Source organism: Cucurbita pepo, chromosome 12, assembly GCF_057944985.1.
Source record: "Cucurbita pepo subsp. pepo isolate OVF chromosome 12, ASM5794498v1, whole genome shotgun sequence".
Lineage (NCBI taxonomy): Eukaryota > Viridiplantae > Streptophyta > Magnoliopsida > Cucurbitales > Cucurbitaceae > Cucurbita > Cucurbita pepo.
The window spans coordinates 15,005,790-15,027,345 of record NC_141809.1 but is presented as its reverse complement, the minus strand read 5'-3'; the positions used below and the strand labels follow the sequence as shown (position 1 = coordinate 15,027,345).

Genomic DNA, 21,556 nt, shown 5'->3' with positions numbered 1-21,556 from the left:
CATAAAATTGAGATGTCGGTTAGACGAACACTGGGACACTAAATTAAAGGTCTCTACCGACCATGGGACACTTTCATCCAACACCTCCCCTTAATCGAGGCTCGACTTCTTTGGAGTTCTCTTCCAGGCTCACGATACTTTGTTCGACATTTGAGGATTTGTCCACTTTGAGCATAAGCTCTCATGGCTTTGCTTTGGGCTTCCCCAAAATATCTTATACCAATTGAGAGTGTATTATTTGATTATAAACCCATGACCATTCCCTAAATGAATGAACGTGGGACACTTTCATCCAACAACGTCGACATGTTAAACATAAATACATTTCTATTTTATCTATATAATGTTTCCTTTTTAATATGATTAAATTTTTTTCCTTCGTTTTTTTAGTTTAAGAATATATAAAGCGAAAAATTAAAATTTAAAAATTATTCGAGAGTAAATATTTGATGTTAGTTGAACTATACCAATGTTGGTTAACTATTTTTTTTTTTAATTTAATATTGATTGATTTGGGTTATCCCAATTTTTAAATTTATTTTCTAAAATATTTATAAAGTATGCATTTCCTCTTGGGTTAAAATAAAATAAATGCAAGTATTACATTTTCATAAAAATTTATAAATCACCAATTAATTTAATTAATTTTTATGGATATTCTAACTATATAAGCATTTGCGTGGCAAAATTTCAGGTAGTTTTCTATCATAATATTTGTAATTACTGATTTATCTTTTAATTTCTATTTTTAGAATAATTCATCTAAATTGTTCTAGAATGGATAATCTTCAAGAGACACGTTAGCCCATTGATAAGAACAACACAAAACAATGGTACTCTCCTAGTCCCTTTAGGATTTCTAGTAAACTCTCGAACTTTAGAGACCTGTTAGACTTATCGAATACAATCCTCTGAGCTAAAAATTTGGGAGGGAGAACATGAACCTCATTGAGAGCAACACGAGAAGCCTTTTTTGGACGAGGCTCCCGCATCGGCCAAACTTACTCGATTTACAGAAAGCTCGGCCTTGTGAGAGTCAGAGTTGAGGGCTTTCCTGCTGACATTGTTGTAAATCTCCCTAACAACAAGCTCAAAGGCTGTTCTGACATTGGTGGAATCAAGAGCAGAGGTTTCCATGAAGAACAGTCCTTCCTCTTCTGCTAGATACTTGCCTTCCCCAACATGCACATCTCTGATGTTCTCCAAATCACACTTGTTCCCTACCAACATCCTTATCGTCGCCGTATCACAATGCACTGCAAACGGTAGCAGGAGAGGAAGCTTCTTCAGTTCATAATCTTATAAATTGCAAAGGACAATCAAGTATGAGATTATGTATTGAGATTTGCTTGCTTTAATTACCTATCTAGATATCTAAGTAAATGTAGCCCATGCAAAGTAAAGAGAAACAACTATATTGGGTGTTAGGAACATGAGGCAAACCATGCGAGCGGACAATATTATATCGACGTGAAGATATGAAGAGACTCGAAAAGTATATCATTCGTCAATTCTTCCTGTTCAACTAAGAAAAAGAGCTCAATGCTAGCAACTATTGTCCACTTTGAGCTTTCTCTCGAGGTTTTTGAAACGCGTCTACTAGAGAGAGGTTTTCACACCCTTGTAAACAATGTTTCGTTCTCCTCCCCAACTGATGTGTGATCTCACAATCCACCCACTTCAGGGCCCAGCGTCCTTGCTGGCACTCGTTCTCTTTTTCAATCGATGTGCGACTCTCCAATCCACCCCTTTCGAGGCAAGCGTCCTTGCTAGCACACTGCCTCATGTCCACCCCTTTGGGGCTCAGTCTTCTCGCTGGCACATCGCCCGACTCTAATACCATCGGTAACAGTCCAAGCCTATCGGCAATGGATATTGTCGATAACCCAAAAAGCATATCATTCAAAATTTGAAGAAAAAGTTCTTGGGTCATTGATTCAACATTGACTAAACCTTGTCACTTCCAATGATAGACCTATAAAAACTAAGCAGCTATTCTTTAATAACTTCACATGCCATAAACTGAAGTTCAAATTTCATCATCACCAAATGCCCGAAGAACAAGGAAGTTTGTCCTAAATTTGACTAGAAGTGACTTATGAGCTAAGAAACAAGGTCCTTGCCTTTTCTTTTTGAATCTGTTTCCAAACATTACACAGGGCTAAACTGTTGTTTTTTTGGTATGAATTTGGGAATCCTCACCACTATTCAATTCTTTAGTTTATAACAAATTACTCACTGAAGTAACTCCAGTAAGTAAGATCAAAAGCAACTCGTTCATCGTTTTGATCTAATCTAATCCAGCTTTCCTACAAGAAGTAGTAGAATAACCAAGAACAGTGGATTTTCTATCATTGCCATGTTTCTTACAGTTCCTTGCAAAGCAAAGAATCAATAAACCAAACCAACAGCAGATTCTAATGAACCGAAGAAAGAAATTCGATTCAGTTCCATAAATTGCTTCTGCAAACAAACAGAAGAGTAAAGCAACCATGCAGATTCGAAGAGAACGTACCGCCGAGCTCGTCGAGCCACCGCTTGACGCTGTCGAAGCTACTCCGGCGGCTAATATCGTAGACAATAAGGGCGCCAACGGCGCCGCGATAGTAAGCTGAAGTGACAGCTCTAAAGCGCTCCTGGCCGGCGGTGTCCCAGATCTGAGCCTTGATCTCCTTGCCGTCAATTTCCACCACTTGCGTCTGAAACTCGACGCCGATCGTGGCCTTGGAATTGGTATCGAACTCATTCCGAGCGAACCGCGAGAGTGTTGAGATATGATTCAAAGTATTCAAAATCAAGATATGATTTAGAGTAGTTAGATATGATTCAAATATTCAAACTAACAAGATTTTAGGAGATTGTTATTAGATTTGAGTTTATCTAGATTTCTATGATTTACTATTTCTGGTCCACTGTATTAGCTATAAATACGGGAATTGTGTAACCCTCTAAGCATCAAGTCAGTAGACATTAATAAAGCACTGCAGCTTCTATCTATTCTCATCTATTCCTATCTCTTTCACTATCCCTCTTTCCAACAATTTTGGTATCAGAGCCAGGTTCGTTCGACACGAGGGCGAGTGATTATTTTCTTTCACAAAACAAAAATGGCAGTAGCTGGTTTTTCTTCCTCTGCACCGTTGTTACCAATATTTAATGGTGAGAAATACGAGTGGTGGAGCATCAAGATGAAGACCTTGCTCAGATCGCAGGAGCTATGGGACTTGGTGGAGCACGGGTTTGCTGATGTATTAGAACCCACAATAGAAGAAAAGGAGAGACTAAGAGAAACCAAGAAAAACGATGCCAAGGCTCTATTCATTATTCAGCAAGCAGTTCATGAGACTATTTTTTCACGAATTGCAGCAGCAACCACATCAAAGCAGGCATGGTCAATTCTACAGAAGGAGTTTCTAGGAGACTCAAAGGTCATGACAGTGAAATTGCAATCTCTAAGACGTGATTTTGAAACTCTACTCATGACGAATGGCGAATCAATTGCTGATTTTTTGTCAAGATCAATGGCAATAGTCAGTCAGATGCGTACCTATGGAGAGAAAATTTCAAACGAAACAATTGTTGCAAAGGTGTTGAGAAGCTTGACTCCAAAGTTTGACCATGTGGTGGCCGCCATAGAAGAAGCTAAGGATCTATCCATACTCTCCGTTGATGAACTGATGGGCTCGCTTCAGGCTCATGAGGCAAGAATCAATAGAGCATCAGAAAGAAACGAAGAAAAGGCACTACAAGTGAAGGAGACAACCAATAACGAAAGAGAAAATATTCATTTAGCAGGTAGAAGTCGTGGAAGAGGAGGATTTCGCAACTTCCATGGTGGTCGTGATAACAGGTGGAGAAGTGATGGACAGAGACAATTTAATGAACAAAGGAATGTCATACAATGTTACCATTGTAGAAGGTATGGTCACACAAAATCTGATTGTTGGTATAAAAATCAACGAATGAATTTTGCAGCAGAGAATGAAGAAGAAGAAGAAAAGTTGTTTGTGGCGTGCATGGATACTAATCCAGAAAAAGGTAACTTATGGTTTGTTGATAGCGGATGCTCGAACCATATGACAGGCACCAAATCCTTATTCAAAGAGCTTGATGAGACGCAAAAGATTAAGGTGCAACTTGGAAATACAAAAGAGATGCAAGTTGAAGGAAAAGGTACAGTGAAAGTCGAAACCAGTCACGGTAAGATAAAACAATTAGATAATGTTCAATTTGTACCTGATTTAGGGTACAATTTATTGAGTGTTGGACAATTGATGACCAGAGGACACTCAGTTCTATTTGATGATAACACATGTGTCATCACAGATAAGAAATCAGGCCATAAAGTTGAAATTGCCATGACTTCAAATAAGATGTTTCCACTTGATGTTTCTAACATGGAGGATTTTGCTCTTACTGCTAGCATGAAAGATGATTCAACATTATGGCATCTCAGATATGGACATCTTCATATGAACGGCCTGAAAATACTCAGGGATAAAGGTATGGTTTTCGGATTACCAAGAATTGACTCAACTAATTTATGTGAAGGATGCATTTATGGCAAGCAGACTAGGAAGTTCTTTCCTGTTGGAAAAGCTAAAAGAGCTTCACATTATCTAGAACTAATTCATGCTGATTTATGTGGGCCAATGCAAACGAAGTCCTTGGGTGGAAGTATATACTTTTTACTATTCGTTGATGACTATAGTCGCATGAGCTGGGTTTACTTCCTACAACATAAGTCAGAAACTTTTCAGAAGTTCCAGATTTTTAAAGCTATGGTAGAGAACCAAAGTGGCTGTCACATTAAAGTTCTTCGCACAGACAGAGGTGGCGAGTTCGTATCTAAAGATTTCAATCTCTTTTGTGAAGAAGAGGGCATCCAAAGGGAATTAACAGCTCCCTACACTCCAGAACAGAATGGAATCGCTGAACGAAAAAATCGAACTATTGTGGAGATGGCAAGAAGTATGTTACAAGCAAGGAGACTTCCAAACCAATTTTGGGCCGAAGCCGTAGCAACATCTGTTTATCTATTAAACATCTCACCAACAAAGGCGGTTATGAATCGAACTCCTTATGAAGCATGGCATGGAAGGAAACCATCTGTAAGTCATTTACGAATCTTTGGTTGTGTTGCTTATGCTTTGAAACATCCTCAAACTCGTCAAAAGCTTGATGAAAAATCTGAAAAATGCATTTTCATTGGCTATTGTACTCAATCAAAGGCATATAAACTATACAACCCCGTTAGTGAAAAGATTTTAGTTAGAAGGGATGTAATATTTAATGAAAACGTGAGTTGGGATTGGAGTAAAGAACAGGAGCAGCAAAAGATTACAGTTGAAGTTTCCCCAAATGAAGAGACAAGGGTCAACTCCAGTGCATCTCCCAGTGCATCCACTGCAACACAAAGTGTGTCAAATTCATCATCTTCAGAATCACTTAACAGCAATTCCTCTCTTGAAGAACTTTCAGATGAGACACCTCCAAGGAAGTATAAATCTTTAGCTGACATATATGCATCATGTCAATTTGCTCTTACTGTTTCAGACCCTATGAATTATGAAGAAGCAACTGAAGACGGGAAGAAAGCCATGACAGTAGAGATGCAGTCCTTTAAGAAAGATGAAACATGGGATATGGTTTACCTACCAAACGAAAAGTTTTATGGAGATTTACAAGAAGAGGTTTATGTAAGACCGCCAGAGGGATTCATAAAGGAAGACAAAGAAACAAAGGTATACAAGCTGAGACAGACAATGTACGGGTTAAAGCAGACATACTTACGAAGGTCTTGTCAGAAGAAAAGCTCTGTACTTACATCTGCAACTTTGAATCATGGGGGAGTGTTGAGATATGATTCAAAGTATTCAAAATCAAGATATGATTTAGAGTAGTTAGATATGATTCAAATATTCAAACTAACAAGATTTTAGGAGATTGTTATTAGATTTGAGTTTATCTAGATTTCTATGATTTACTATTTCTGGTCCACTGTATTAGCTATAAATACGGGAATTGTGTAACCCTCTAAGCATCAAGTCAGTAGACATTAATAAAGCACTGCAGCTTCTATCTATTCTCATCTATTCCTATCTCTTTCACTATCCCTCTTTCCAACAGAGAGGAGGTTCGATTTCCCCACCGCAGAGTCGCCAATCAGAACAATCTTAAACAAGTAGTCCTCGCCGCCCTGGTCGTCGTCGGCCGCCATGGATGAAGATGAAGAAGGAAAAACTTAGAGTTGAGGTTTTTGTACTGTGCAAAACGGGTGATGGTAATGCTATAACTCCAAACTCATGACAGGAAGTACAGAAAGACGCCATGATTATCGGGGAATTCATGAATTTCAAGATTTCGGTGCTTGAATTGGGACCCACCCACCTTTGATTCTGTGTTTGATGAAATCGAAATCAATGTGTGCGCAATTCAAGGCACTGAGAAACTATAACACTGCAGCTCATCTTGAAGGACGCTCCACCACCTTCCACTATTTCCTTGACGCTTTTGCTAGTCAAATTTAGGTCCAATTACACCAAATATTTTTTCAATAGGATAATTTAGGGCTTGAATGGAAAAATTGGCAAAACCCATGGCAAGAATCGGTTCACGTAGAAATGGATATATTAAGTTCACGTAAAAGTACGTGTAAAATACCAAAGAGTGTTATTCATGTTCAATCAAGTTTCAACAATACAACAGATGTACGGGGTCGGATAATTTCTTGGTCCTCCACTGGTACTTGTGGATTCAAGGTCCAAGAAGTACATCATTTGCCGCTCAAACCGTAGCAGGAAATGCTATTCGGGCAGTACCATATCAAGGTATGCAACAAACAGAAGTAATGATAAAGGACCCTGGTTTCGGAAGAGATGCAGCATTAAGAGTTAAGGGTCAAAAGTGATAGCGGTTAGGATACTATATTAACGACTAAACTGTCATAAGTAATTTGAATATTAAACTAAGCATAGCGATTAATGGTTAAGAACTGTATAAACAACTAACCGATTTGACAAACCGCGAGTCTTATCCACAAATCTCTTTTGTTTTTTTATGTACAAGAACAAATCTCAGCAATAAACAAACACAAATCTCCTAAAAGATGCCATTTTTTCTTTGGGTTTGTACATGAACACACTTTGTTCAGCATCACCATTGATATGAGCCAACTGCTTCATAAAATATTTTAGAGCAATTGATTCCTTTTAATCGCTGGCCTTTCCAAAACTTCTTGGAAATGGAATAACATCGTTGATGTCAGTGAGACCAGTAGTAAACAGAAGGAATCGGTCAAATGCCAAACTGAAACCGGAGTGCTTCACTGCTCCATGCCTATGGATCTCCAAGTACCACTCGTACTGCTCCCTTGGCAGCCCCATCTCCCCCATCCTGCCAACAACCATATTAAAACAGATATCAATAACTCTCCCTTTTTTTTTTTTCGTGAGCGTTTAGAGAACTTTCGGAGTGTCGCAAAACTAGTAAAATTTGCACGTGTGGGTCGTGTGTAGTGAAGTACTACACATCCAATTTTGTCCAGACTGAAAACTACCTCTATGATAGTTTTAACGATTTATACTCAAGTCATGTGCTATTTTTCAAGTAAAGACAAGGCACCCATGTACGGCTGACGACGACATCGCAAGTAAAGACGATGACACATGTATAGTAAAATATCATACCTTCTCATCAATACATCTAAACGCTCCTCCTTTTGGCTGCCAGAAATTACTACTCCGCCCTACAAACAGTTGGGTGCCAGTTTAAGAAACAATTTTTCATTCAATACAGGATGATCCAACCAAAAATAAATCCCCCAAGAGTCAATATACATGCCCATGTGCTAACCTTTGGAAGAACTACATCAAATGCCGCCACAGTTTTCCCATCATCATTCAGGCGCACATTAAATGGCTTGGTTCCTTCTGGGTAGTTGTATACTATCACAGGCTTTTTATAGATGGTATCAGCCAGATAACTGTTTCATGTAAAATGAAGAAAAAAATGAAAAATAAAGAACTCATTTTGCTTATGGACTGTAATAGCACATTTTGCATACCTGAGATGATCAGCAGTTAAAGCAGCACCAAATTTAAGGCTCTTCAAGTGTTGATGTTTTTGATCGGGTGTTGCCTGACAAGAAGATTTTTTTTTTTTTTTTTTTTCCTTTCAATATTTCATGTGGGCAGGGGTAGAAATGAAAAACTGAGTCAAATGATACGAGTGTAGATAATCAGGATTTCACCTTTTCCAGACTTTCTATTGCCGCAGTGTAAGAGACCTTCTCGAACGAACATGATATAAACGATTCAAGGCGTTGAATGCTCGTCTTGTCGATTCGTTTTTCAACAAATTTCATATCATCCACACAGTGGTCCAATACCCATTTGGAGAGGAATTTTACAAGGTCATCAGCACAGTTCATGGCATCCTAGACTCCCAATGATGATACAAAATGTAAGCTAAAAGATGAAACTTCTTCAATCACAGGTATTATAAACAACCACTAATCACAGAAAATAACATTAAGATTTTAATGGCTAAATCAACATGGAAACTTAAATCCATAATTTAGATGTCAAATAATAAGCAATCTGAAGGAATAAGTAAAAAGATCATAAATTTGTACCTCGAGTTCAGCAAAAGCAATTTCAACTTCCACCATCCACATTTCAGCTGCATGTTTTGCATACTCGATTTTATCTGCTCGAAACCTCGGTCCACACGAATAAACATTGCCAAGGGCGCACGCATAGGTCTCCAAATGGAGTTGTCCAGAAACTGTTAGATAAGTTTCTTGTGGGAAGAAATTTTCATGGACGTTAACTTTATCTTTGCTCGATTCGGGTTTTGATTTTCCTCTGGCTTCTAATTGTAATGCCAGTTCATTTGTTCTCTTTAAATCCTGAACTGCAGCAGCCAAGGCTTCTTTGTTGCCTTCGCTTCTCTCAAGCTCTTTGACGAGATTGCTTTTCTCCATTACAGCAGCCTTAACAGTTTCAAGACTTACACCATCAGTTTCTTTATCTTCTGTTGGTTCTACTTTCTTACCTGCTAATTTAGTCGCAAGTGTTGTAACGTGGAACTTTTCACTGAATCCCTCACTGTCTGTGGTCGTGATAGTGGGTAATTGCACGTAAAGAAAGCTATGATTTTGGAAGAACGTGTGAGTTGCAAAAGTCGAGGCATTACGGATTCTCATAACAGATGCTACCTGCATAAAGTAAAGAGTACCAATGAAGATCAAGATCCAATAGTTCTCTCACGATTTGTCACCCGAGCTCTGTTGAGGATTTTTGAGAGAGAGTCCCACATTGGCTAATTAAAGGGATGATCGTGGGTTTATAAGTAAGGAATACATCTCCATTGGCGATGTATAGTTGAAGCTTGTGCATATTACTGTTGTAATAGCCCAAGTCCACCGCTAGCAGATATTGTCCTCTTTCGGCTTTCCCTTTCAGGCTTCCCCTCAAGGTTTGGTTTCCACACCCTTAGAAAGAATGTTTTGTTCCCCTCCCCAACTGATGTGGGATCTCACAATCCACCCCCTTCGAGGCCCTGCATCCTCGCTGGTACTCATTCCTCTCTCCAATTGATGTGGGATCTCACAATTCACCCCCTTCAGGGCCTAGTGTCCTTACTGGCATTCGGTCTAGTGTCCACCCCCTTCAGGGCCTAGTGTCCTTACTGGCACACGGTCTAGTGTCCACCCCCTTTGAGGGAATGTCCTCGCTGGCACACCACTCAGTGTCTAGCTCTGGTACCATTTGTAACAGCCCAAGCCCACCGCTGACAGATATTGTCTTCTTTGGAATTTCCCTTCCGGGTTTTCCCTCAAGGTTTTTAAAACACATATGCTAGGGAGAGGTTTCCACACCCTTATAAAGAATGCTTCGTTTTTCTCTCCACCCGATGTTGGTCTTAAGACTAATAGGCTCGTTTCCCTCTCCAACCGATGTTGATCTTAAGACTAATAGGCACTCTGATGACGGGCATGCAGACAGAACCAAAAAACAGGAACTAAATGCAATTTATAATTGAAGCTTGAGCATATTACCGTAGAAGTTCGAGAACGAAAATAAGAAAATTTCCTCAAAACATCCATTGGAATCCTTTTCTGTGATAATGGATACTTTTCCTTTTCAACCTTCCCTACATGAAGGATTTTCTCCACTTGAAGCCGGACAGTATGTTTCCCAGGTACTGGCATCCGCTTCAATATGCCTTCCACCAAAATGCAAGTTCCCGATGGCATCAGATGGATAGGCTGATGTAACGAGGACTGCACAACAACCTGAAAGTTTCTTAGTTAGCCAAGTCCTGTACGCATAACAAAATAACAAACAGTTGGCGTGCACAAATTAGAGGAACCTGAAGGTCTGCAACACAAGAGCCATCATTAACTACCAGAAAAGCAGTGGAAGGAAGCGGCGGCTGATGAACATTCGTCTCCAACTTCTCACCGCCGTGTAAATTATTTCCATACAGCATCCTAAGCAAAGACCTAACAATCGGAATCCGCGACTGTACAATCTCAATACAGCTCGCATCCTTAGCCTTCAGCGGCAGGACATCACCCGCCGCCTTAACACTAGCATCGACCAGCGGCCGAACAGCATCTCCAATGACTTCCTTGGAGGACTTCACCCATCCTCCGACCACCAATTTCCGATCCACAAACCCCAGACCGCCATCGCCACTCTCGAACACAGTTTTGAGAAGAATCCGCTTGGAGTAGTTCGAGAAGGTCACGGGGGTGAAGACTGTAGGTTGTTGGGCAGCCATTGGAGAGTGTAGAGAAATGGGGGATTGATTGAGACATGGATGGAGAGATATAGAAGAAGATTGAGATGCTTTTCTTGGGGAAGAAGAGGGGAAACTCGAGAGAGATTGTTAATGGAAGGAAAGGGATTGTTTCTGAGGAATGATTTCGGGTGTAGTGTGGGATGAACTGAGAGAGATTCAGAGAGTTTGATTTGGAATACTTCGAGGTCGGGATTTTCTCGGAGAGTTTGTTCATATCAAAGTTTTTGGTTTTTTGCCGCGAATTGGTAATCAAACCTTACGTCAAAGCGACCTGTTCATAAATCGGGATTCTTCGTCACACATATATATATATCAATATATATAATATATATATGTATATGTATATGTGTATATATATATGTATATGTATATGTGTATATATATATGTATATGTATATGTATATATGTATATGTATATGTGTATATATATGTATGTATATGTATATGTGTATATATGTATATGTATATGTGTATATATGTATGTATATATATGTATGTATATATATGTATGTATATACATACATATATACACATATACATATATATATATATTTATTTATTTATTTTTTATTTTTTAGAAACTATTAGATGATTTTTCTTTTAAATATATAATCTAAATTTAGGTCGAATTATTCAATTTATACATTATGCTAGAAAAAAACTTATATTAATTGATCTAGTCGGGTTTTGGACCTTTTAAAAGATATCATATTCAACGGCTTTGCTCATATTAGTCATAGTACGAAGTTGTACACCTAATGACCCTGACATTCATCTGTATCTTGTGCAACATAGTTATGTTATTCCCACAAATCAACATGAAATTTCTCAACATGTTTTGTTTTCACTCATATGCATCTTAAGAAAAAATTTAACAGATTACCCAACATAAAATTGTTCTAAAGAAAACATACTTATATTGAACCATCGAAAATTAAGACGCATCTTATTGATATAGATGATGACTTTCAATTATTTTAAACATTTATTAGTTATTCTATCCTCAAGATCGCTTTGTTTCAAATGTAGTATTGATTCATTCACGTACTCACTTTGACTCGTATAAATATTACTTATATTTTTTATTTATAAAAAACGACGGGTAGCTATACTTTTGTCTTGAATTTTCTTCCACATCGACGTTTTTTCAAAATTATCGAGACGATACGACATTTGGAATCTTCGTTCTACCTGAACAAAAATTGACCATTAGTGCACATAATTTAATGCCCAAGTTCTCATTACCAACCACCAAACAATAGAAGTGTTCAAACTTCAGAAACTCTCTTAAAAACTCTAAAAAAAACAGAGAAAGAGAGAGAAAAACTGAGTCCAAATGTCTTCTTCTTCTTGCATTCCTTGCTTAGCTTCAACTCTCCTCCTCCTCCTCCTCCTTCTAATCCCATCGCTAAAACTCCTCATTAATGGCCTCAACTCCTTGCCCACTTTGGTTTTTTGCCTGTTCTTCAAGGCCCCACCTTGTGTTCTTGTTTCCCTTCTCAACGCCCTTAGGCCCCCTGCAGAGGCCTCTCTCGGTGCACTCCACAGCCTTGCTGATGCCTTGAAGTGGGTTTTTGTAAGCACCGTTGAGATGGGTCTGGGAATTATAGGCTCTTTTTTGATGGCTGTGTTGGGGGCTCTGAAGAATGTGGTTTTTGGTTCTTTTGGTGAGCTTGGCTCGGCGTTTGGTCGCCTTTTCGACAAGCCTAAGGCTTCTGGGGAAGGGTCTTTGTTGGAACAAGTGCGCGAGATTATCGGGTTCGTTTCGAGTAAGATCCTTGACCATGTTTTGGAAACCGCCACTTCTTCTGCGGGTAGGCTCTCTTAAGAATTACATACTATAATGCCCTGTATCTTCTTTACTTATAAGCCCAGGATCGTCGGACTCCCTCCCAACCATCTTCAAACTCAGTTGAGGATTGATCATAGGTTATAAGTAACGAATAAGACATTTTCGCTAGGGACAATATCGTACCATTGGGGAGAGTCATGATTCCTAACATGTATATGAACAAATTTCTTTACTGTCGTTTTCTCTCATATTTGCTAACAGATAATATTCTCGGTTATTTCCTTACGTTTTTAAGTTTAGTGGTGATTTACCAGGCGGGGTGTTCGGGTTTGCAATGACGAGCATTTCGGCTCTCTTGAACGACCCGGGTTCAGCCATGGGAAAGTTAGTGGGGATGCTGAAGGGCTTATTGGAGGGGACTGGTTCGTCCATGGGAGGGGTGCGAGGGATTGTTGAGAGCTTGGTGGAGAAGGTGGCGGAGTTGGGTCTGAGAGTGGCAAGCTCTTCAGCATCCGGTTGGTTTGAAACTGTGAAAAAGGCTATGGATTTGGTGATCGAGTCTGGTTTTACCGTTGGAGGGTTAGTTGAGAAGACCAAGGCTGCATTGGAGGTTCTCCACATGGAAGACCTTCGAAGCCTTATTCAAAGCCTTGCTAGGCTAAGTGTGAATATGATTATTAGTTATTTTCTAGGTTAATTTTTTTTTTATTTTATTCTTGTAATTACAGTAATATAAATTAATATTTAGTTTTCTATTTAGTCAGACATATTCAACCCATTATATAAAAAAAAATTATTATCGTTCATACAAATAAAAAATACGAATATTAGAATATTAAGTCATTTATTATATTAAATAAGGAGGAAAAAAAATAATTAGAATAAAAAAACATATATTATAATTTGGATTATCTCATCGTGATAGATTTGTTATGTTTATTTATTTAATTTCGACTATTTTAAATATTTAATACAATTTTTAATAGTTGAAGATTTAGATGGACTTGGTATAAACCTTTTCACACAGGAGATTAAATATTAAATTGACCAAACTATATGAATATTATAAGAATTAAAAAAAGACTAAAAATCAAATTATTATAATTATTATTATTTGCGTGTGTTTAAATAATTGCACGGCACGGATAAAAAAATAAAATTGATTATAATAAAATTACATTTATTTATTATTTTATGATTGGTTGATACGATGAGATTGTTGACACGTGGCCCAATCACGGCTTATTTTGACGCGTCAATCTATATTGATGACACATCAGCCAAAATTTTGGGTTAAAAAACAAAATTTCTTGGAAAATATAATCGGCTTCTTCTTAGAACAATTTGAAGACGAAAAATGAAGGCGTCTCTAGTTTTTCTCTCCTTGATTGCGTGCACTTTAGGTATGTTCAACTGTTGTATTAGATCTGATTGTAGTTCATCATAAATTGGGTTTCGTTCATTCGATCTATTTGATGGATTTCATTTTTGGGGTTTCGATTGATTTTCAGTTTATGCGAAGACGGTTAAGGATGTGACTGAGTTACAGATTGGCGTTACGGTAATGTACTTGTTTACGCTGTGATTTCAGAAATGGATTTTTGTTTTCTCGTGCATTTGGCCTCCATTCTGTCTGGAACTCTTCACATTTGATAGGAATTTAAAGTATCTTGGGTATTAATGAAGGGATTTTGTGTTCTACAGGTTGTTCTAGTCTAGTAAAAGCTTTATGGTCATGGACACAGTAGTAATGATTAAAATAAGATCCATATGTCCAGTGAAAATTGTAAACTGGGTTAGATTGGGTTAACTTTTGGATGGTGACTGGTGTTGCGATCAATTTATGAGATGGGGGTTTCCCCCTTGATATGAATTTAATTTGATTCGAGCATGTTATCTTCACAAAAATTTTCATCTGAGATCGTCATTACGCTGTTAATATGGCGTAGTAGATGAATTATAGAACTTTTCTCTGAAATGATCCATAGGCCTGACTCTAAAATCAATTGCGATATTGATCTCATTCATTAGCTCGACATTATTAGAGGAAGTAGGCTAACATGCTTAAATTTTCCATCGCTTTTCACTGTCCAAAGATTTTTCTTTATAGTTCTTTGTTTTGATGTTCCTTTTGTTTTTGCAGGGTAGGCCAACATCTTGTGACATTCAAGCTCATAAAGGTGATAGAATCAAAGTTCACTATCGTGTAAGTTGCATTAATAACTTAGTCTGACTTTTGCCTTTGTGTTCATAACATTCAATTTGTTAATGCCTCATCAAAGAAGAGTTGGGGGGATGTCAGAGCTAGGAAGATAAGACATTGCCTCAGCAAGATAATGGGGGATATTTTCATGATCTATACTGTTCATAAATAAAAATAATTAGCTGGATTACTAGACTACAGAATTTGAATTGGATCCAAGCTTTATTTTTAAGTTTATTTGAAGGAATGATATATTGCTTAATTGAAATGAATCAGTTGCAGCCTAAACAGACATGATAAATTGATGATTTCACTTATATGATTGTGTTCAGTTTTGCATTCGAAGTCTTAACATAGTTGATTTAACAGGGGAAGCTCACAGATGGGACTGTTTTCGACTCTAGTTTTGAAAGGGGTGACCCCATTGAGTTTGAGCTGGGCGCTGGTCAAGTAATTAAAGGTATCTGTGCACAATAGACATACATCTAGCCATCGGCAGCAACTTCATATAGCTTCCAAGATTGTTTATTTGTTGTTTTTAGTGTTTTTAGTGTTTTTAGTGTTTTTAGTTTATTATTATTATTATTATTTTTTTATAGTTCTTTCTATTTTGAATGTTCCTTGTTGTCCATTGTCCTGGACTCCATGTTGTTCCAATTGGGTTTGAGCTCAGCTGTTGTCAAGAAATGATTCATGGATTAGGATTGTAAGATCCCACGTTGGTTGGAGAGGGGAAATAGAGAGGGGAAAGAAGCATTTCTTATAAGGGTATTGAAACCTCTCCCTAGTAGACGTGTTTTACTTGATTCATGGATTAGGATTGTAAGATCCCACGTTGGTTAGAGAGGGGAAAGAAGCATTCCTTATAAAGGTGTTGAAACCTCTCCCTAGTAACGTGTTTTAAAAATCTTGAGAGAAAGTCCAAAGAAGACAATGTATGCTATCGGTGGTGGGCTTGAGCTGTTACAATGATAGATCTCAAGTAGGTTATGCGTCAGTTAAAAGCTATCAGTACAAATGAGAACTTGAGAGCTCCTCATCATAATTCACTCCCAGTACAAATGCAGAATTCTTTTCCCAGAATTTCTGTACACTCCCTCGTTTTCCCAGAATTCTTTTCCTTCACTTGTACAAGTTGTTATTTATCTTTGATCTGTGTACTCAAATCCACAAATGTTATGATTAAGCACAGAAGATTCAATATAATGTATATGAATAAGGCCATTAGTAAAGATCTGTTCATACGTATTCTGATATCGTGCATGGAAGTTATTGTGAGTTGAAAATTCTTTTGTTTTCAGGATGGGACCAAGGGTTATTGGGAATGTGCGTTGGTGAGAAACGGAAACTCAAAATTCCTGCAAAGTTGGGGTATGGACCGCAGGGCTCTCCACCAACCATACCAGGTATTTCATTCAATATAAGCCTATTTAAGAAGATAGAAGTTAATGGGTTTCTTCTGTTTCTATATAAATATTGCTCAAGTTTCAAATCTGATCCTTATATTATGTCATTTTCACTTCTTGGTCCCTATGTATGCTTCGATTTAGTCCATCGGGTTTTATAAACACGTCCATTCCATTCAATCCTCGACATTTGTCATCGAGTTAAATATTAATGAGAAGCTGACTCATTGTAGGTACTTTGAAATAACAAAAGGTTCCACTAGAAATGTTTAACTGGTTTAGGCATATGCCCTGCTCTGACACAAGGTCGAGGATGTCATTAGAATCTTTTTCGTCTCTTGAATGATGTGAATTTACTTACAGGTGGTGCAACACTTATATTTGACACTGAGCTTGTGGCTGTTAATGGGAAGCCATCAAGTGGTGGAAACTCAGATGATGATGACAGTGAACTATAAGTCAAAGCAACTATTCTACCACTAGCTAGCGAGCCCCTCTGGTTTCTCCAAGTTTGATATCTTCCATCTTCTTGCTTGTTCTTCTCCACCTTTTTCCTTGTTCTTCCTGGTATAACCCCAGATCTCAACTTTAGGTACTTTTCTAGAGGACGGAGGATTTGCTCCATGAGATACCCTCTAGTTTAGACTTCTTTGATGCTAGTTTTATGTTCTATTGATTTAGATGCCTTTATAAACATTGAACTCGTATCTATGCTCTATGATTAGAATGAATCATTTTAAGTTTAAAATGCTGCCATTCTCTACTTTCATTTTTGGTTCATGTAGTTTTAAATTTCGTCCGTTTAGTTAAAAATCATCTTTAGAACAATCTTGAAGTTCTTAGAAGATCATTGAACACTGAGTTCAGGCTTGGATTGCTGCTCTTGGATTTGAAATCTAAATTTGACATTTATTGATCTTAATATTCTCGTATATCAGAGCTACTACTCCGGAAACTTGATGGATGATTAAACCAACTAGATTGAAAAACATCCGATCAACGAATCTATTACATATAAAATTAAAAATTAGTTTTATAGATATGTGGGAGATTATGTTTACAAAAAAAAAAAATCATACAAAAGTGCAACAAAAATAGAATTTAATTATAAAATAGACCAGTTTTAAAGTAAAAAAGATTAAGCCAATAATTAAACTTAAAATATTCAATTAAAAGAAAGAAAAACAAAAATGTTACAAAAAATACAATTTTAACCTTATATTGAATGTACCTCCAATGCGCACTCAAAGTTTTGATTTTTTTTTTTTTTTTTTTTAAATCTCTCTCTCTCTGTCTAGAACCATCCTCACCATTCGTGGAGCTTCCTTTTGAATAATAATCACAGTTCATTCAATCTTGAAACTCTCTAAAAACCCTCGTTTCCTGTCTTTGTAGAACTTTCTAGAACCCCACTTTTTCTTTCCTATAACCCCTCATTCTCCAGCCTCCTCCTTCCGTTATCTCACTCATCTGAGCTCAGACCTACGTTTGCTCCTTATTTCGAATCCTTTGATCTTTTCGTTGGTTCTCTGTTCTCATTTTACCCCACATGGATGAGGATTTTGATATCCCTGCTGCGCCTGACATGAACGACGACTTCGATCTTCCTGATGAACCCGCTGCGCTTAAGGTTGGGGAGGAGAAGGAAATTGGAAATCAGGGGTTGAAGAAGAAGCTTTTGAAGGAAGGTGAAGGATGGGTCACTCCTGAAAATGGCGACGAGGTTGAAGGTACGTCACCCACTATAACCTGCTACTGATCTTTCTATTTTTCGATTCTGAGTTTTTGGGTTGTTGTTCTTTCTGTTCTTAATGTAGTTCACTATACTGGGACTTTGCTGGATGGGACTCAGTTTGATTCGAGCCGCGATCGTGGTACCCCGTTCAAGTTCACTCTTGGTCAAGGTTAGGCGAAGTTTATTGGTTCAATGTTTATTTTATTTGTTGGCAGTTGGCCAATTTTAATGGGAATTCAAGTACATTGCTTCTGGCTGATTGTATGTTGCTTATTTTCCTGTGTGGTTTAATGGAGTTTATTTCTGTGAGAGGAAATTTTAGATGCCGTAGAATGGTTTATAAACAACGCTGTGTCAATGCATCCGTTTTCTCAAAATTTGTATCTTGTGGGGATGCTTATTGCTATATGGAGGAACTTCTGCTGCTCTTCCTGGTTCTTTCTTGCTAATCTGTGCTTTGAGATGCAATGTATTCAATAATGAGTACTCAATGATGTTGCCCATTAGGATGGGAATCTGTTTTCTTTGAGGGGCATTTACTACTAGCATGCCTGATTTTGGTAGTTGTGAGATCCTACATCGGTTGGGGAGGAGAACGAAACATTCTTTATAACGGTGTGGAAACCTCTCTTTAGTAGACGCGTTTTAAAAATCTTGAGGGAAAGCTCAAAGAAGACAATGTTTGCTAGCGGTGGGCTGTTACAAATGGTATCAGAGCCAGACACCGGGCGCGATGTGTCAGCGAGGAGGTTGAGTCCCGAAGGGGGTGGACATGAGACGGTGTGCCAGCAAGGATGTTGGGTCCAGAAGGGGGTTTGGTGGTTCTACATTGATTGGAGAAGGGAACAAGTGTAAGTGAGGACGCTGGGCGCCGAAGGGGGGTGGATTGTGAGATCCCACATCAGTTGGGGAAGATATTGAAGCCTTCTTTATAAGGGTGTGAAAACCTCTTCCTAGCAGACGCGTTATAAAAACCTTGAGGGGAAGCCCGAAAGGGAAAGCCCAAAAAACTTGGGGACTTCGGCTGTTACAGTAGTTCTCTTGGTTTCTGGCTGGCTCAAGCGCTTTCGTTCTTGAATGCTTATTCATGTCATCTTAACTTCTTTCTTTTCTCTATGGTGCAGGACAAGTGATCAAAGGTTGGGATCTGGGTATTAAAACAATGAAGAAAAGTGAAAAAGCTCTTTTCACCATTCCTCCAGAACTGGCATATGGTGAATCTGGCTCCCCACCGACCATCCCTCCTAGTGCGACATTGCAGTTCGACGTCGAGTTACTATCTTGGTCAAGCGTTAAGGACATATGTAAGGACGGAGGAATATTCAAGAAGATCCTAACTGAAGGGGACAAATGGGATAATCCGAAGGACCTTGATGAAGTGCTAGGTGGGCACATATGTTAATTTTTTCTGTGCATGTCATTTATCATGCAATTGTTCTGTCTTATAGCGGTTCTTTTCATGTCATGTTACTGCAGTTAATTTTGAAGCTAAGCTAGAAGATGGAACGCTTGTTGCCAAAGCTGATGGAGTGGAATTCACCGTTGGGGATGGTAATTCTGCTCCTTTGACTTTGATTGAGTAAATATGTTGACTTTGATTAGGACAAAGATGTTCTTGTCAGTGAATCTCAAGTAAAGTGTACCTCAAAACAGGTTACTTTTGTCCTGCCGTTGCGAGGGCTGTAAAAACCATGAAGATAGGCGAAAAGGCGCTCCTCACGGTGAAGCCACAATGTAAGTCCTCAACAGATGCTGCTCCCCAAGTCAAGATTCATTCAAAACTTTCTCTTACATTCTTCTTTTTTGTTGTTATAGATGGGTTTGGGGAGAAAGGTAAACCAGCCTCGAGTAACGAACGTGCAGTTCCACCGAATGCATCGCTCGATATTACTTTAGAGTTGGTATCTTGGAAGACTGTTTCAGAAGTTACCCCTGACAAAAAGGTTATCAAGAAAATTCTAAAAGAAGGAGAAGGGTATGAGAAGCCAAATGATGGAGCCATTGTGAAAGGTTAGTTTCTAGTAAACCCGAGTTGATATGTATGCTCCGAATGCTAACTCAAGAACTGAATTGCAGTAAAATTGACTGGGAAGTTGGGAGATGGCAAGGTATTCTTGAGGAAGGGATATGATGATGGTGAAGAGCCATTCGAGTTTAAAACCGATGAGGGTATGGGTATGCAATGGTATTATACTCTGTTTTATTTGATGCCTTCTCACTGAATGGACATGTTTACCTCTGTGTAATTTAGAACAAGTGATCGATGGCCTCGACAAAGCCGTGGCGACAATGAAGAAAGGAGAGATAGCCCTGGTGACAATAGGACAAGAGTACGCTTTTGGATCGTCCGAGTCACAACAGGAACTAGCTGTAGTTCCTCCAAACTCAACTGTGTATTATGAGGTCGAGCTGGTGGCTTTTGACAAGGTTTGTACGTCGTTGTGCAAACGCGGGTACTCAGCTTTGACATCCGTCTTTCATGTCATATAACGATCTCATAATTATACTCGTTTCGTCAGGAGAAGGAATCATGGGATATGAATAACCAGGAAAAGGTTGAAGCTGCTGGTAAAAAGAAGGAAGAAGGAAATGTGTTGTTCAAGTCTGGAAAATTTGCTAGAGCTTCAAAGAGATATGAGAAGGTGAGTAACTATTCTACTTGCAATGTGAGTTTATGAATGGAATATAGACTCATGTCGACTTGTTTATTGTGTCGTGCTTTCGAGCAGGCTGTGAAGTTCATTGAATACGATTCTTCGTTTAGCGAAGACGAGAAAAAGCAGGCGAAGGCGTTGAAAGTTGCATGCAATTTGAACAATGCAGCTTGTAAATTGAAGCTAAAGCAATACAACGAGGCAGAGAAATTGTGTACCAAGGTGATCCAAGGCATTTCTTCTAAACAAATTCTTGAAGAAACTATTGGTGTAAGTAACCTTCTCTCAAATGGCTGCAGGTGCTGGAACTTGAGAGTTCAAATGTTAAGGCTCTCTACAGAAGGGCTCAAGCATATATCGAACTAACGGATTTCGATTTGGCTGAATTTGACATCAAGAAAGCTCTCGATATCGATCCGAATAACAGGTATGTACCCGTCCTTCTCTGCAATGCTTGAATACTCTGTTGCTTGTAGATTCTTGTCAAGTCATTCATTGTGATGCCATCAGGGATGTGAAATTGGAGTACAAAACACTGAAGGAGAAGGTGAAGGAATACAACAAAAAGGATGCCAAGTTCTACGGCAACATGTTTGCCAAAATGAAGAATTAGAATCAGTCTAATCCAAGGAGGAACCAGAACAAGCAGTGCCTGCATTTCATACACGAGGCAACGGCAAGTGGTCAGCCTGTGAGTTCGATATTTGGTTCGGTTTGGTTCAAAGGAAAGTCGAGTGGTTATCCACTTAACTCACAGTAGTTTTAACATGAGGTTTGAAGTTTTAGAGTTTTGAACTAAAAACAGTGGGATGATGGTTCCTTGTGGTTTCAGAGTGAGATTTTAACCATTTTTATTATAATGAAGTTGTCCAACTCAATCTCTCTTGTAAGACTCAGATTTTAATGCCATTTCCATTACAGCATTTGCAAATGGTAGTCAGCCAAAGCATTCAA

At 38.5% G+C, this 21,556-nt stretch overlaps 5 protein-coding genes across 5 annotated transcripts; 3 read left to right on the top strand and 2 right to left on the bottom strand.

Annotated features, from left to right (window-relative positions):
* Positions 1-708: 708 nt before the first annotated feature.
* Positions 709-6,529, bottom strand: LOC111807607 (ras-related protein RABA5b). The gene is made up of 3 exons (XM_087129104.1): positions 6,134-6,529; positions 2,516-2,765; positions 709-1,256 (listed from the first exon to the last, which is right to left on the bottom strand). Exons 1-3 carry the CDS (start codon positions 6,218-6,220, stop codon positions 946-948), a joined length of 648 nt encoding a protein of 215 aa, XP_086985230.1. The 5' UTR covers positions 6,221-6,529; the 3' UTR covers positions 709-945.
* Positions 6,530-7,001: 472 nt separating this feature from the next.
* LOC111807606 (asparagine--tRNA ligase, cytoplasmic 2) lies at positions 7,002-11,075 on the bottom strand. The gene is made up of 8 exons (XM_023693402.2): positions 10,378-11,075; positions 10,064-10,300; positions 8,636-9,220; positions 8,252-8,437; positions 8,066-8,139; positions 7,855-7,984; positions 7,689-7,747; positions 7,002-7,395 (listed from the first exon to the last, which is right to left on the bottom strand). Exons 1-8 carry the CDS (start codon positions 10,789-10,791, stop codon positions 7,212-7,214), a joined length of 1,869 nt encoding a protein of 622 aa, XP_023549170.2. The 5' UTR covers positions 10,792-11,075; the 3' UTR covers positions 7,002-7,211.
* A 1,058-nt stretch (positions 11,076-12,133) lies between these two features.
* LOC147790050 (uncharacterized) lies at positions 12,134-13,325 on the top strand. Its single transcript, XM_087129385.1, has 2 exons — positions 12,134-12,626; positions 12,919-13,325. Exons 1-2 carry the CDS (start codon positions 12,149-12,151, stop codon positions 13,299-13,301), a joined length of 861 nt encoding a protein of 286 aa, XP_086985511.1. The 5' UTR covers positions 12,134-12,148; the 3' UTR covers positions 13,302-13,325.
* Positions 13,326-13,890: 565 nt separating this feature from the next.
* LOC111806359 (peptidyl-prolyl cis-trans isomerase FKBP15-1) lies at positions 13,891-16,961 on the top strand. Its single transcript, XM_023691628.2, has 6 exons — positions 13,891-14,007; positions 14,116-14,165; positions 14,748-14,810; positions 15,177-15,267; positions 16,109-16,213; positions 16,577-16,961. The coding sequence occupies exons 1-6, from the start codon at positions 13,962-13,964 to the stop codon at positions 16,669-16,671; spliced, it is 450 nt and encodes a 149-aa protein (XP_023547396.1). The 5' UTR covers positions 13,891-13,961; the 3' UTR covers positions 16,672-16,961.
* A 592-nt stretch (positions 16,962-17,553) lies between these two features.
* Positions 17,554-21,525, top strand: LOC111807206 (peptidyl-prolyl cis-trans isomerase FKBP62). Its single transcript, XM_023692817.2, has 12 exons — positions 17,554-17,943; positions 18,031-18,117; positions 19,073-19,333; positions 19,425-19,499; positions 19,602-19,682; positions 19,764-19,958; positions 20,025-20,117; positions 20,200-20,375; positions 20,468-20,590; positions 20,678-20,824; positions 20,902-21,029; positions 21,113-21,525. The coding sequence occupies exons 1-12, from the start codon at positions 17,763-17,765 to the stop codon at positions 21,213-21,215; spliced, it is 1,650 nt and encodes a 549-aa protein (XP_023548585.2). The 5' UTR covers positions 17,554-17,762; the 3' UTR covers positions 21,216-21,525.
* Positions 21,526-21,556: the final 31 nt, after the last annotated feature.

Coding starts and splice junctions, on each gene's coding strand:
- LOC147790050 (XM_087129385.1), top strand. CDS start 12,149: ATGTCTTCTTCTTCTTGCATTCCTTGCTTAGCTTCAACTCTCCTCCTC. Junction 12,627..12,918: donor AACCGCCACTTCTTCTGCGG/GTAGGCTCTCTT, acceptor GTGATTTACCAG/GCGGGGTGTTCGGGTTTGCA.
- LOC111807206 (XM_023692817.2), top strand. CDS start 17,763: ATGGATGAGGATTTTGATATCCCTGCTGCGCCTGACATGAACGACGAC. Junction 18,118..19,072: donor CAAGTTCACTCTTGGTCAAG/GTTAGGCGAAGT, acceptor TCTATGGTGCAG/GACAAGTGATCAAAGGTTGG. Junction 19,500..19,601: donor GGAATTCACCGTTGGGGATG/GTAATTCTGCTC, acceptor ACCTCAAAACAG/GTTACTTTTGTCCTGCCGTT.
- LOC111807606 (XM_023693402.2), bottom strand. CDS start 10,791: ATGGCTGCCCAACAACCTACAGTCTTCACCCCCGTGACCTTCTCGAAC. Junction 9,221..10,063: donor TTCGTTCTCGAACTTCTACG/GTAATATGCTCA, acceptor TACTTTATGCAG/GTAGCATCTGTTATGAGAAT. Junction 8,140..8,251: donor CAATAGAAAGTCTGGAAAAG/GTGAAATCCTGA, acceptor TCTTCTTGTCAG/GCAACACCCGATCAAAAACA.
- LOC111807607 (XM_087129104.1), bottom strand. CDS start 6,220: ATGGCGGCCGACGACGACCAGGGCGGCGAGGACTACTTGTTTAAGATT. Junction 2,766..6,133: donor CGGTGGGGAAATCGAACCTC/CTCTCTGTTGGA, acceptor CATATCTCAACA/CTCTCGCGGTTCGCTCGGAA. Junction 1,257..2,515: donor GTGGCTCGACGAGCTCGGCG/GTACGTTCTCTT, acceptor TACCGTTTGCAG/TGCATTGTGATACGGCGACG.
- LOC111806359 (XM_023691628.2), top strand. CDS start 13,962: ATGAAGGCGTCTCTAGTTTTTCTCTCCTTGATTGCGTGCACTTTAG. Junction 14,008..14,115: donor CTTGATTGCGTGCACTTTAG/GTATGTTCAACT, acceptor ATTGATTTTCAG/TTTATGCGAAGACGGTTAAG. Junction 15,268..16,108: donor CGCTGGTCAAGTAATTAAAG/GTATCTGTGCAC, acceptor TTTTGTTTTCAG/GATGGGACCAAGGGTTATTG.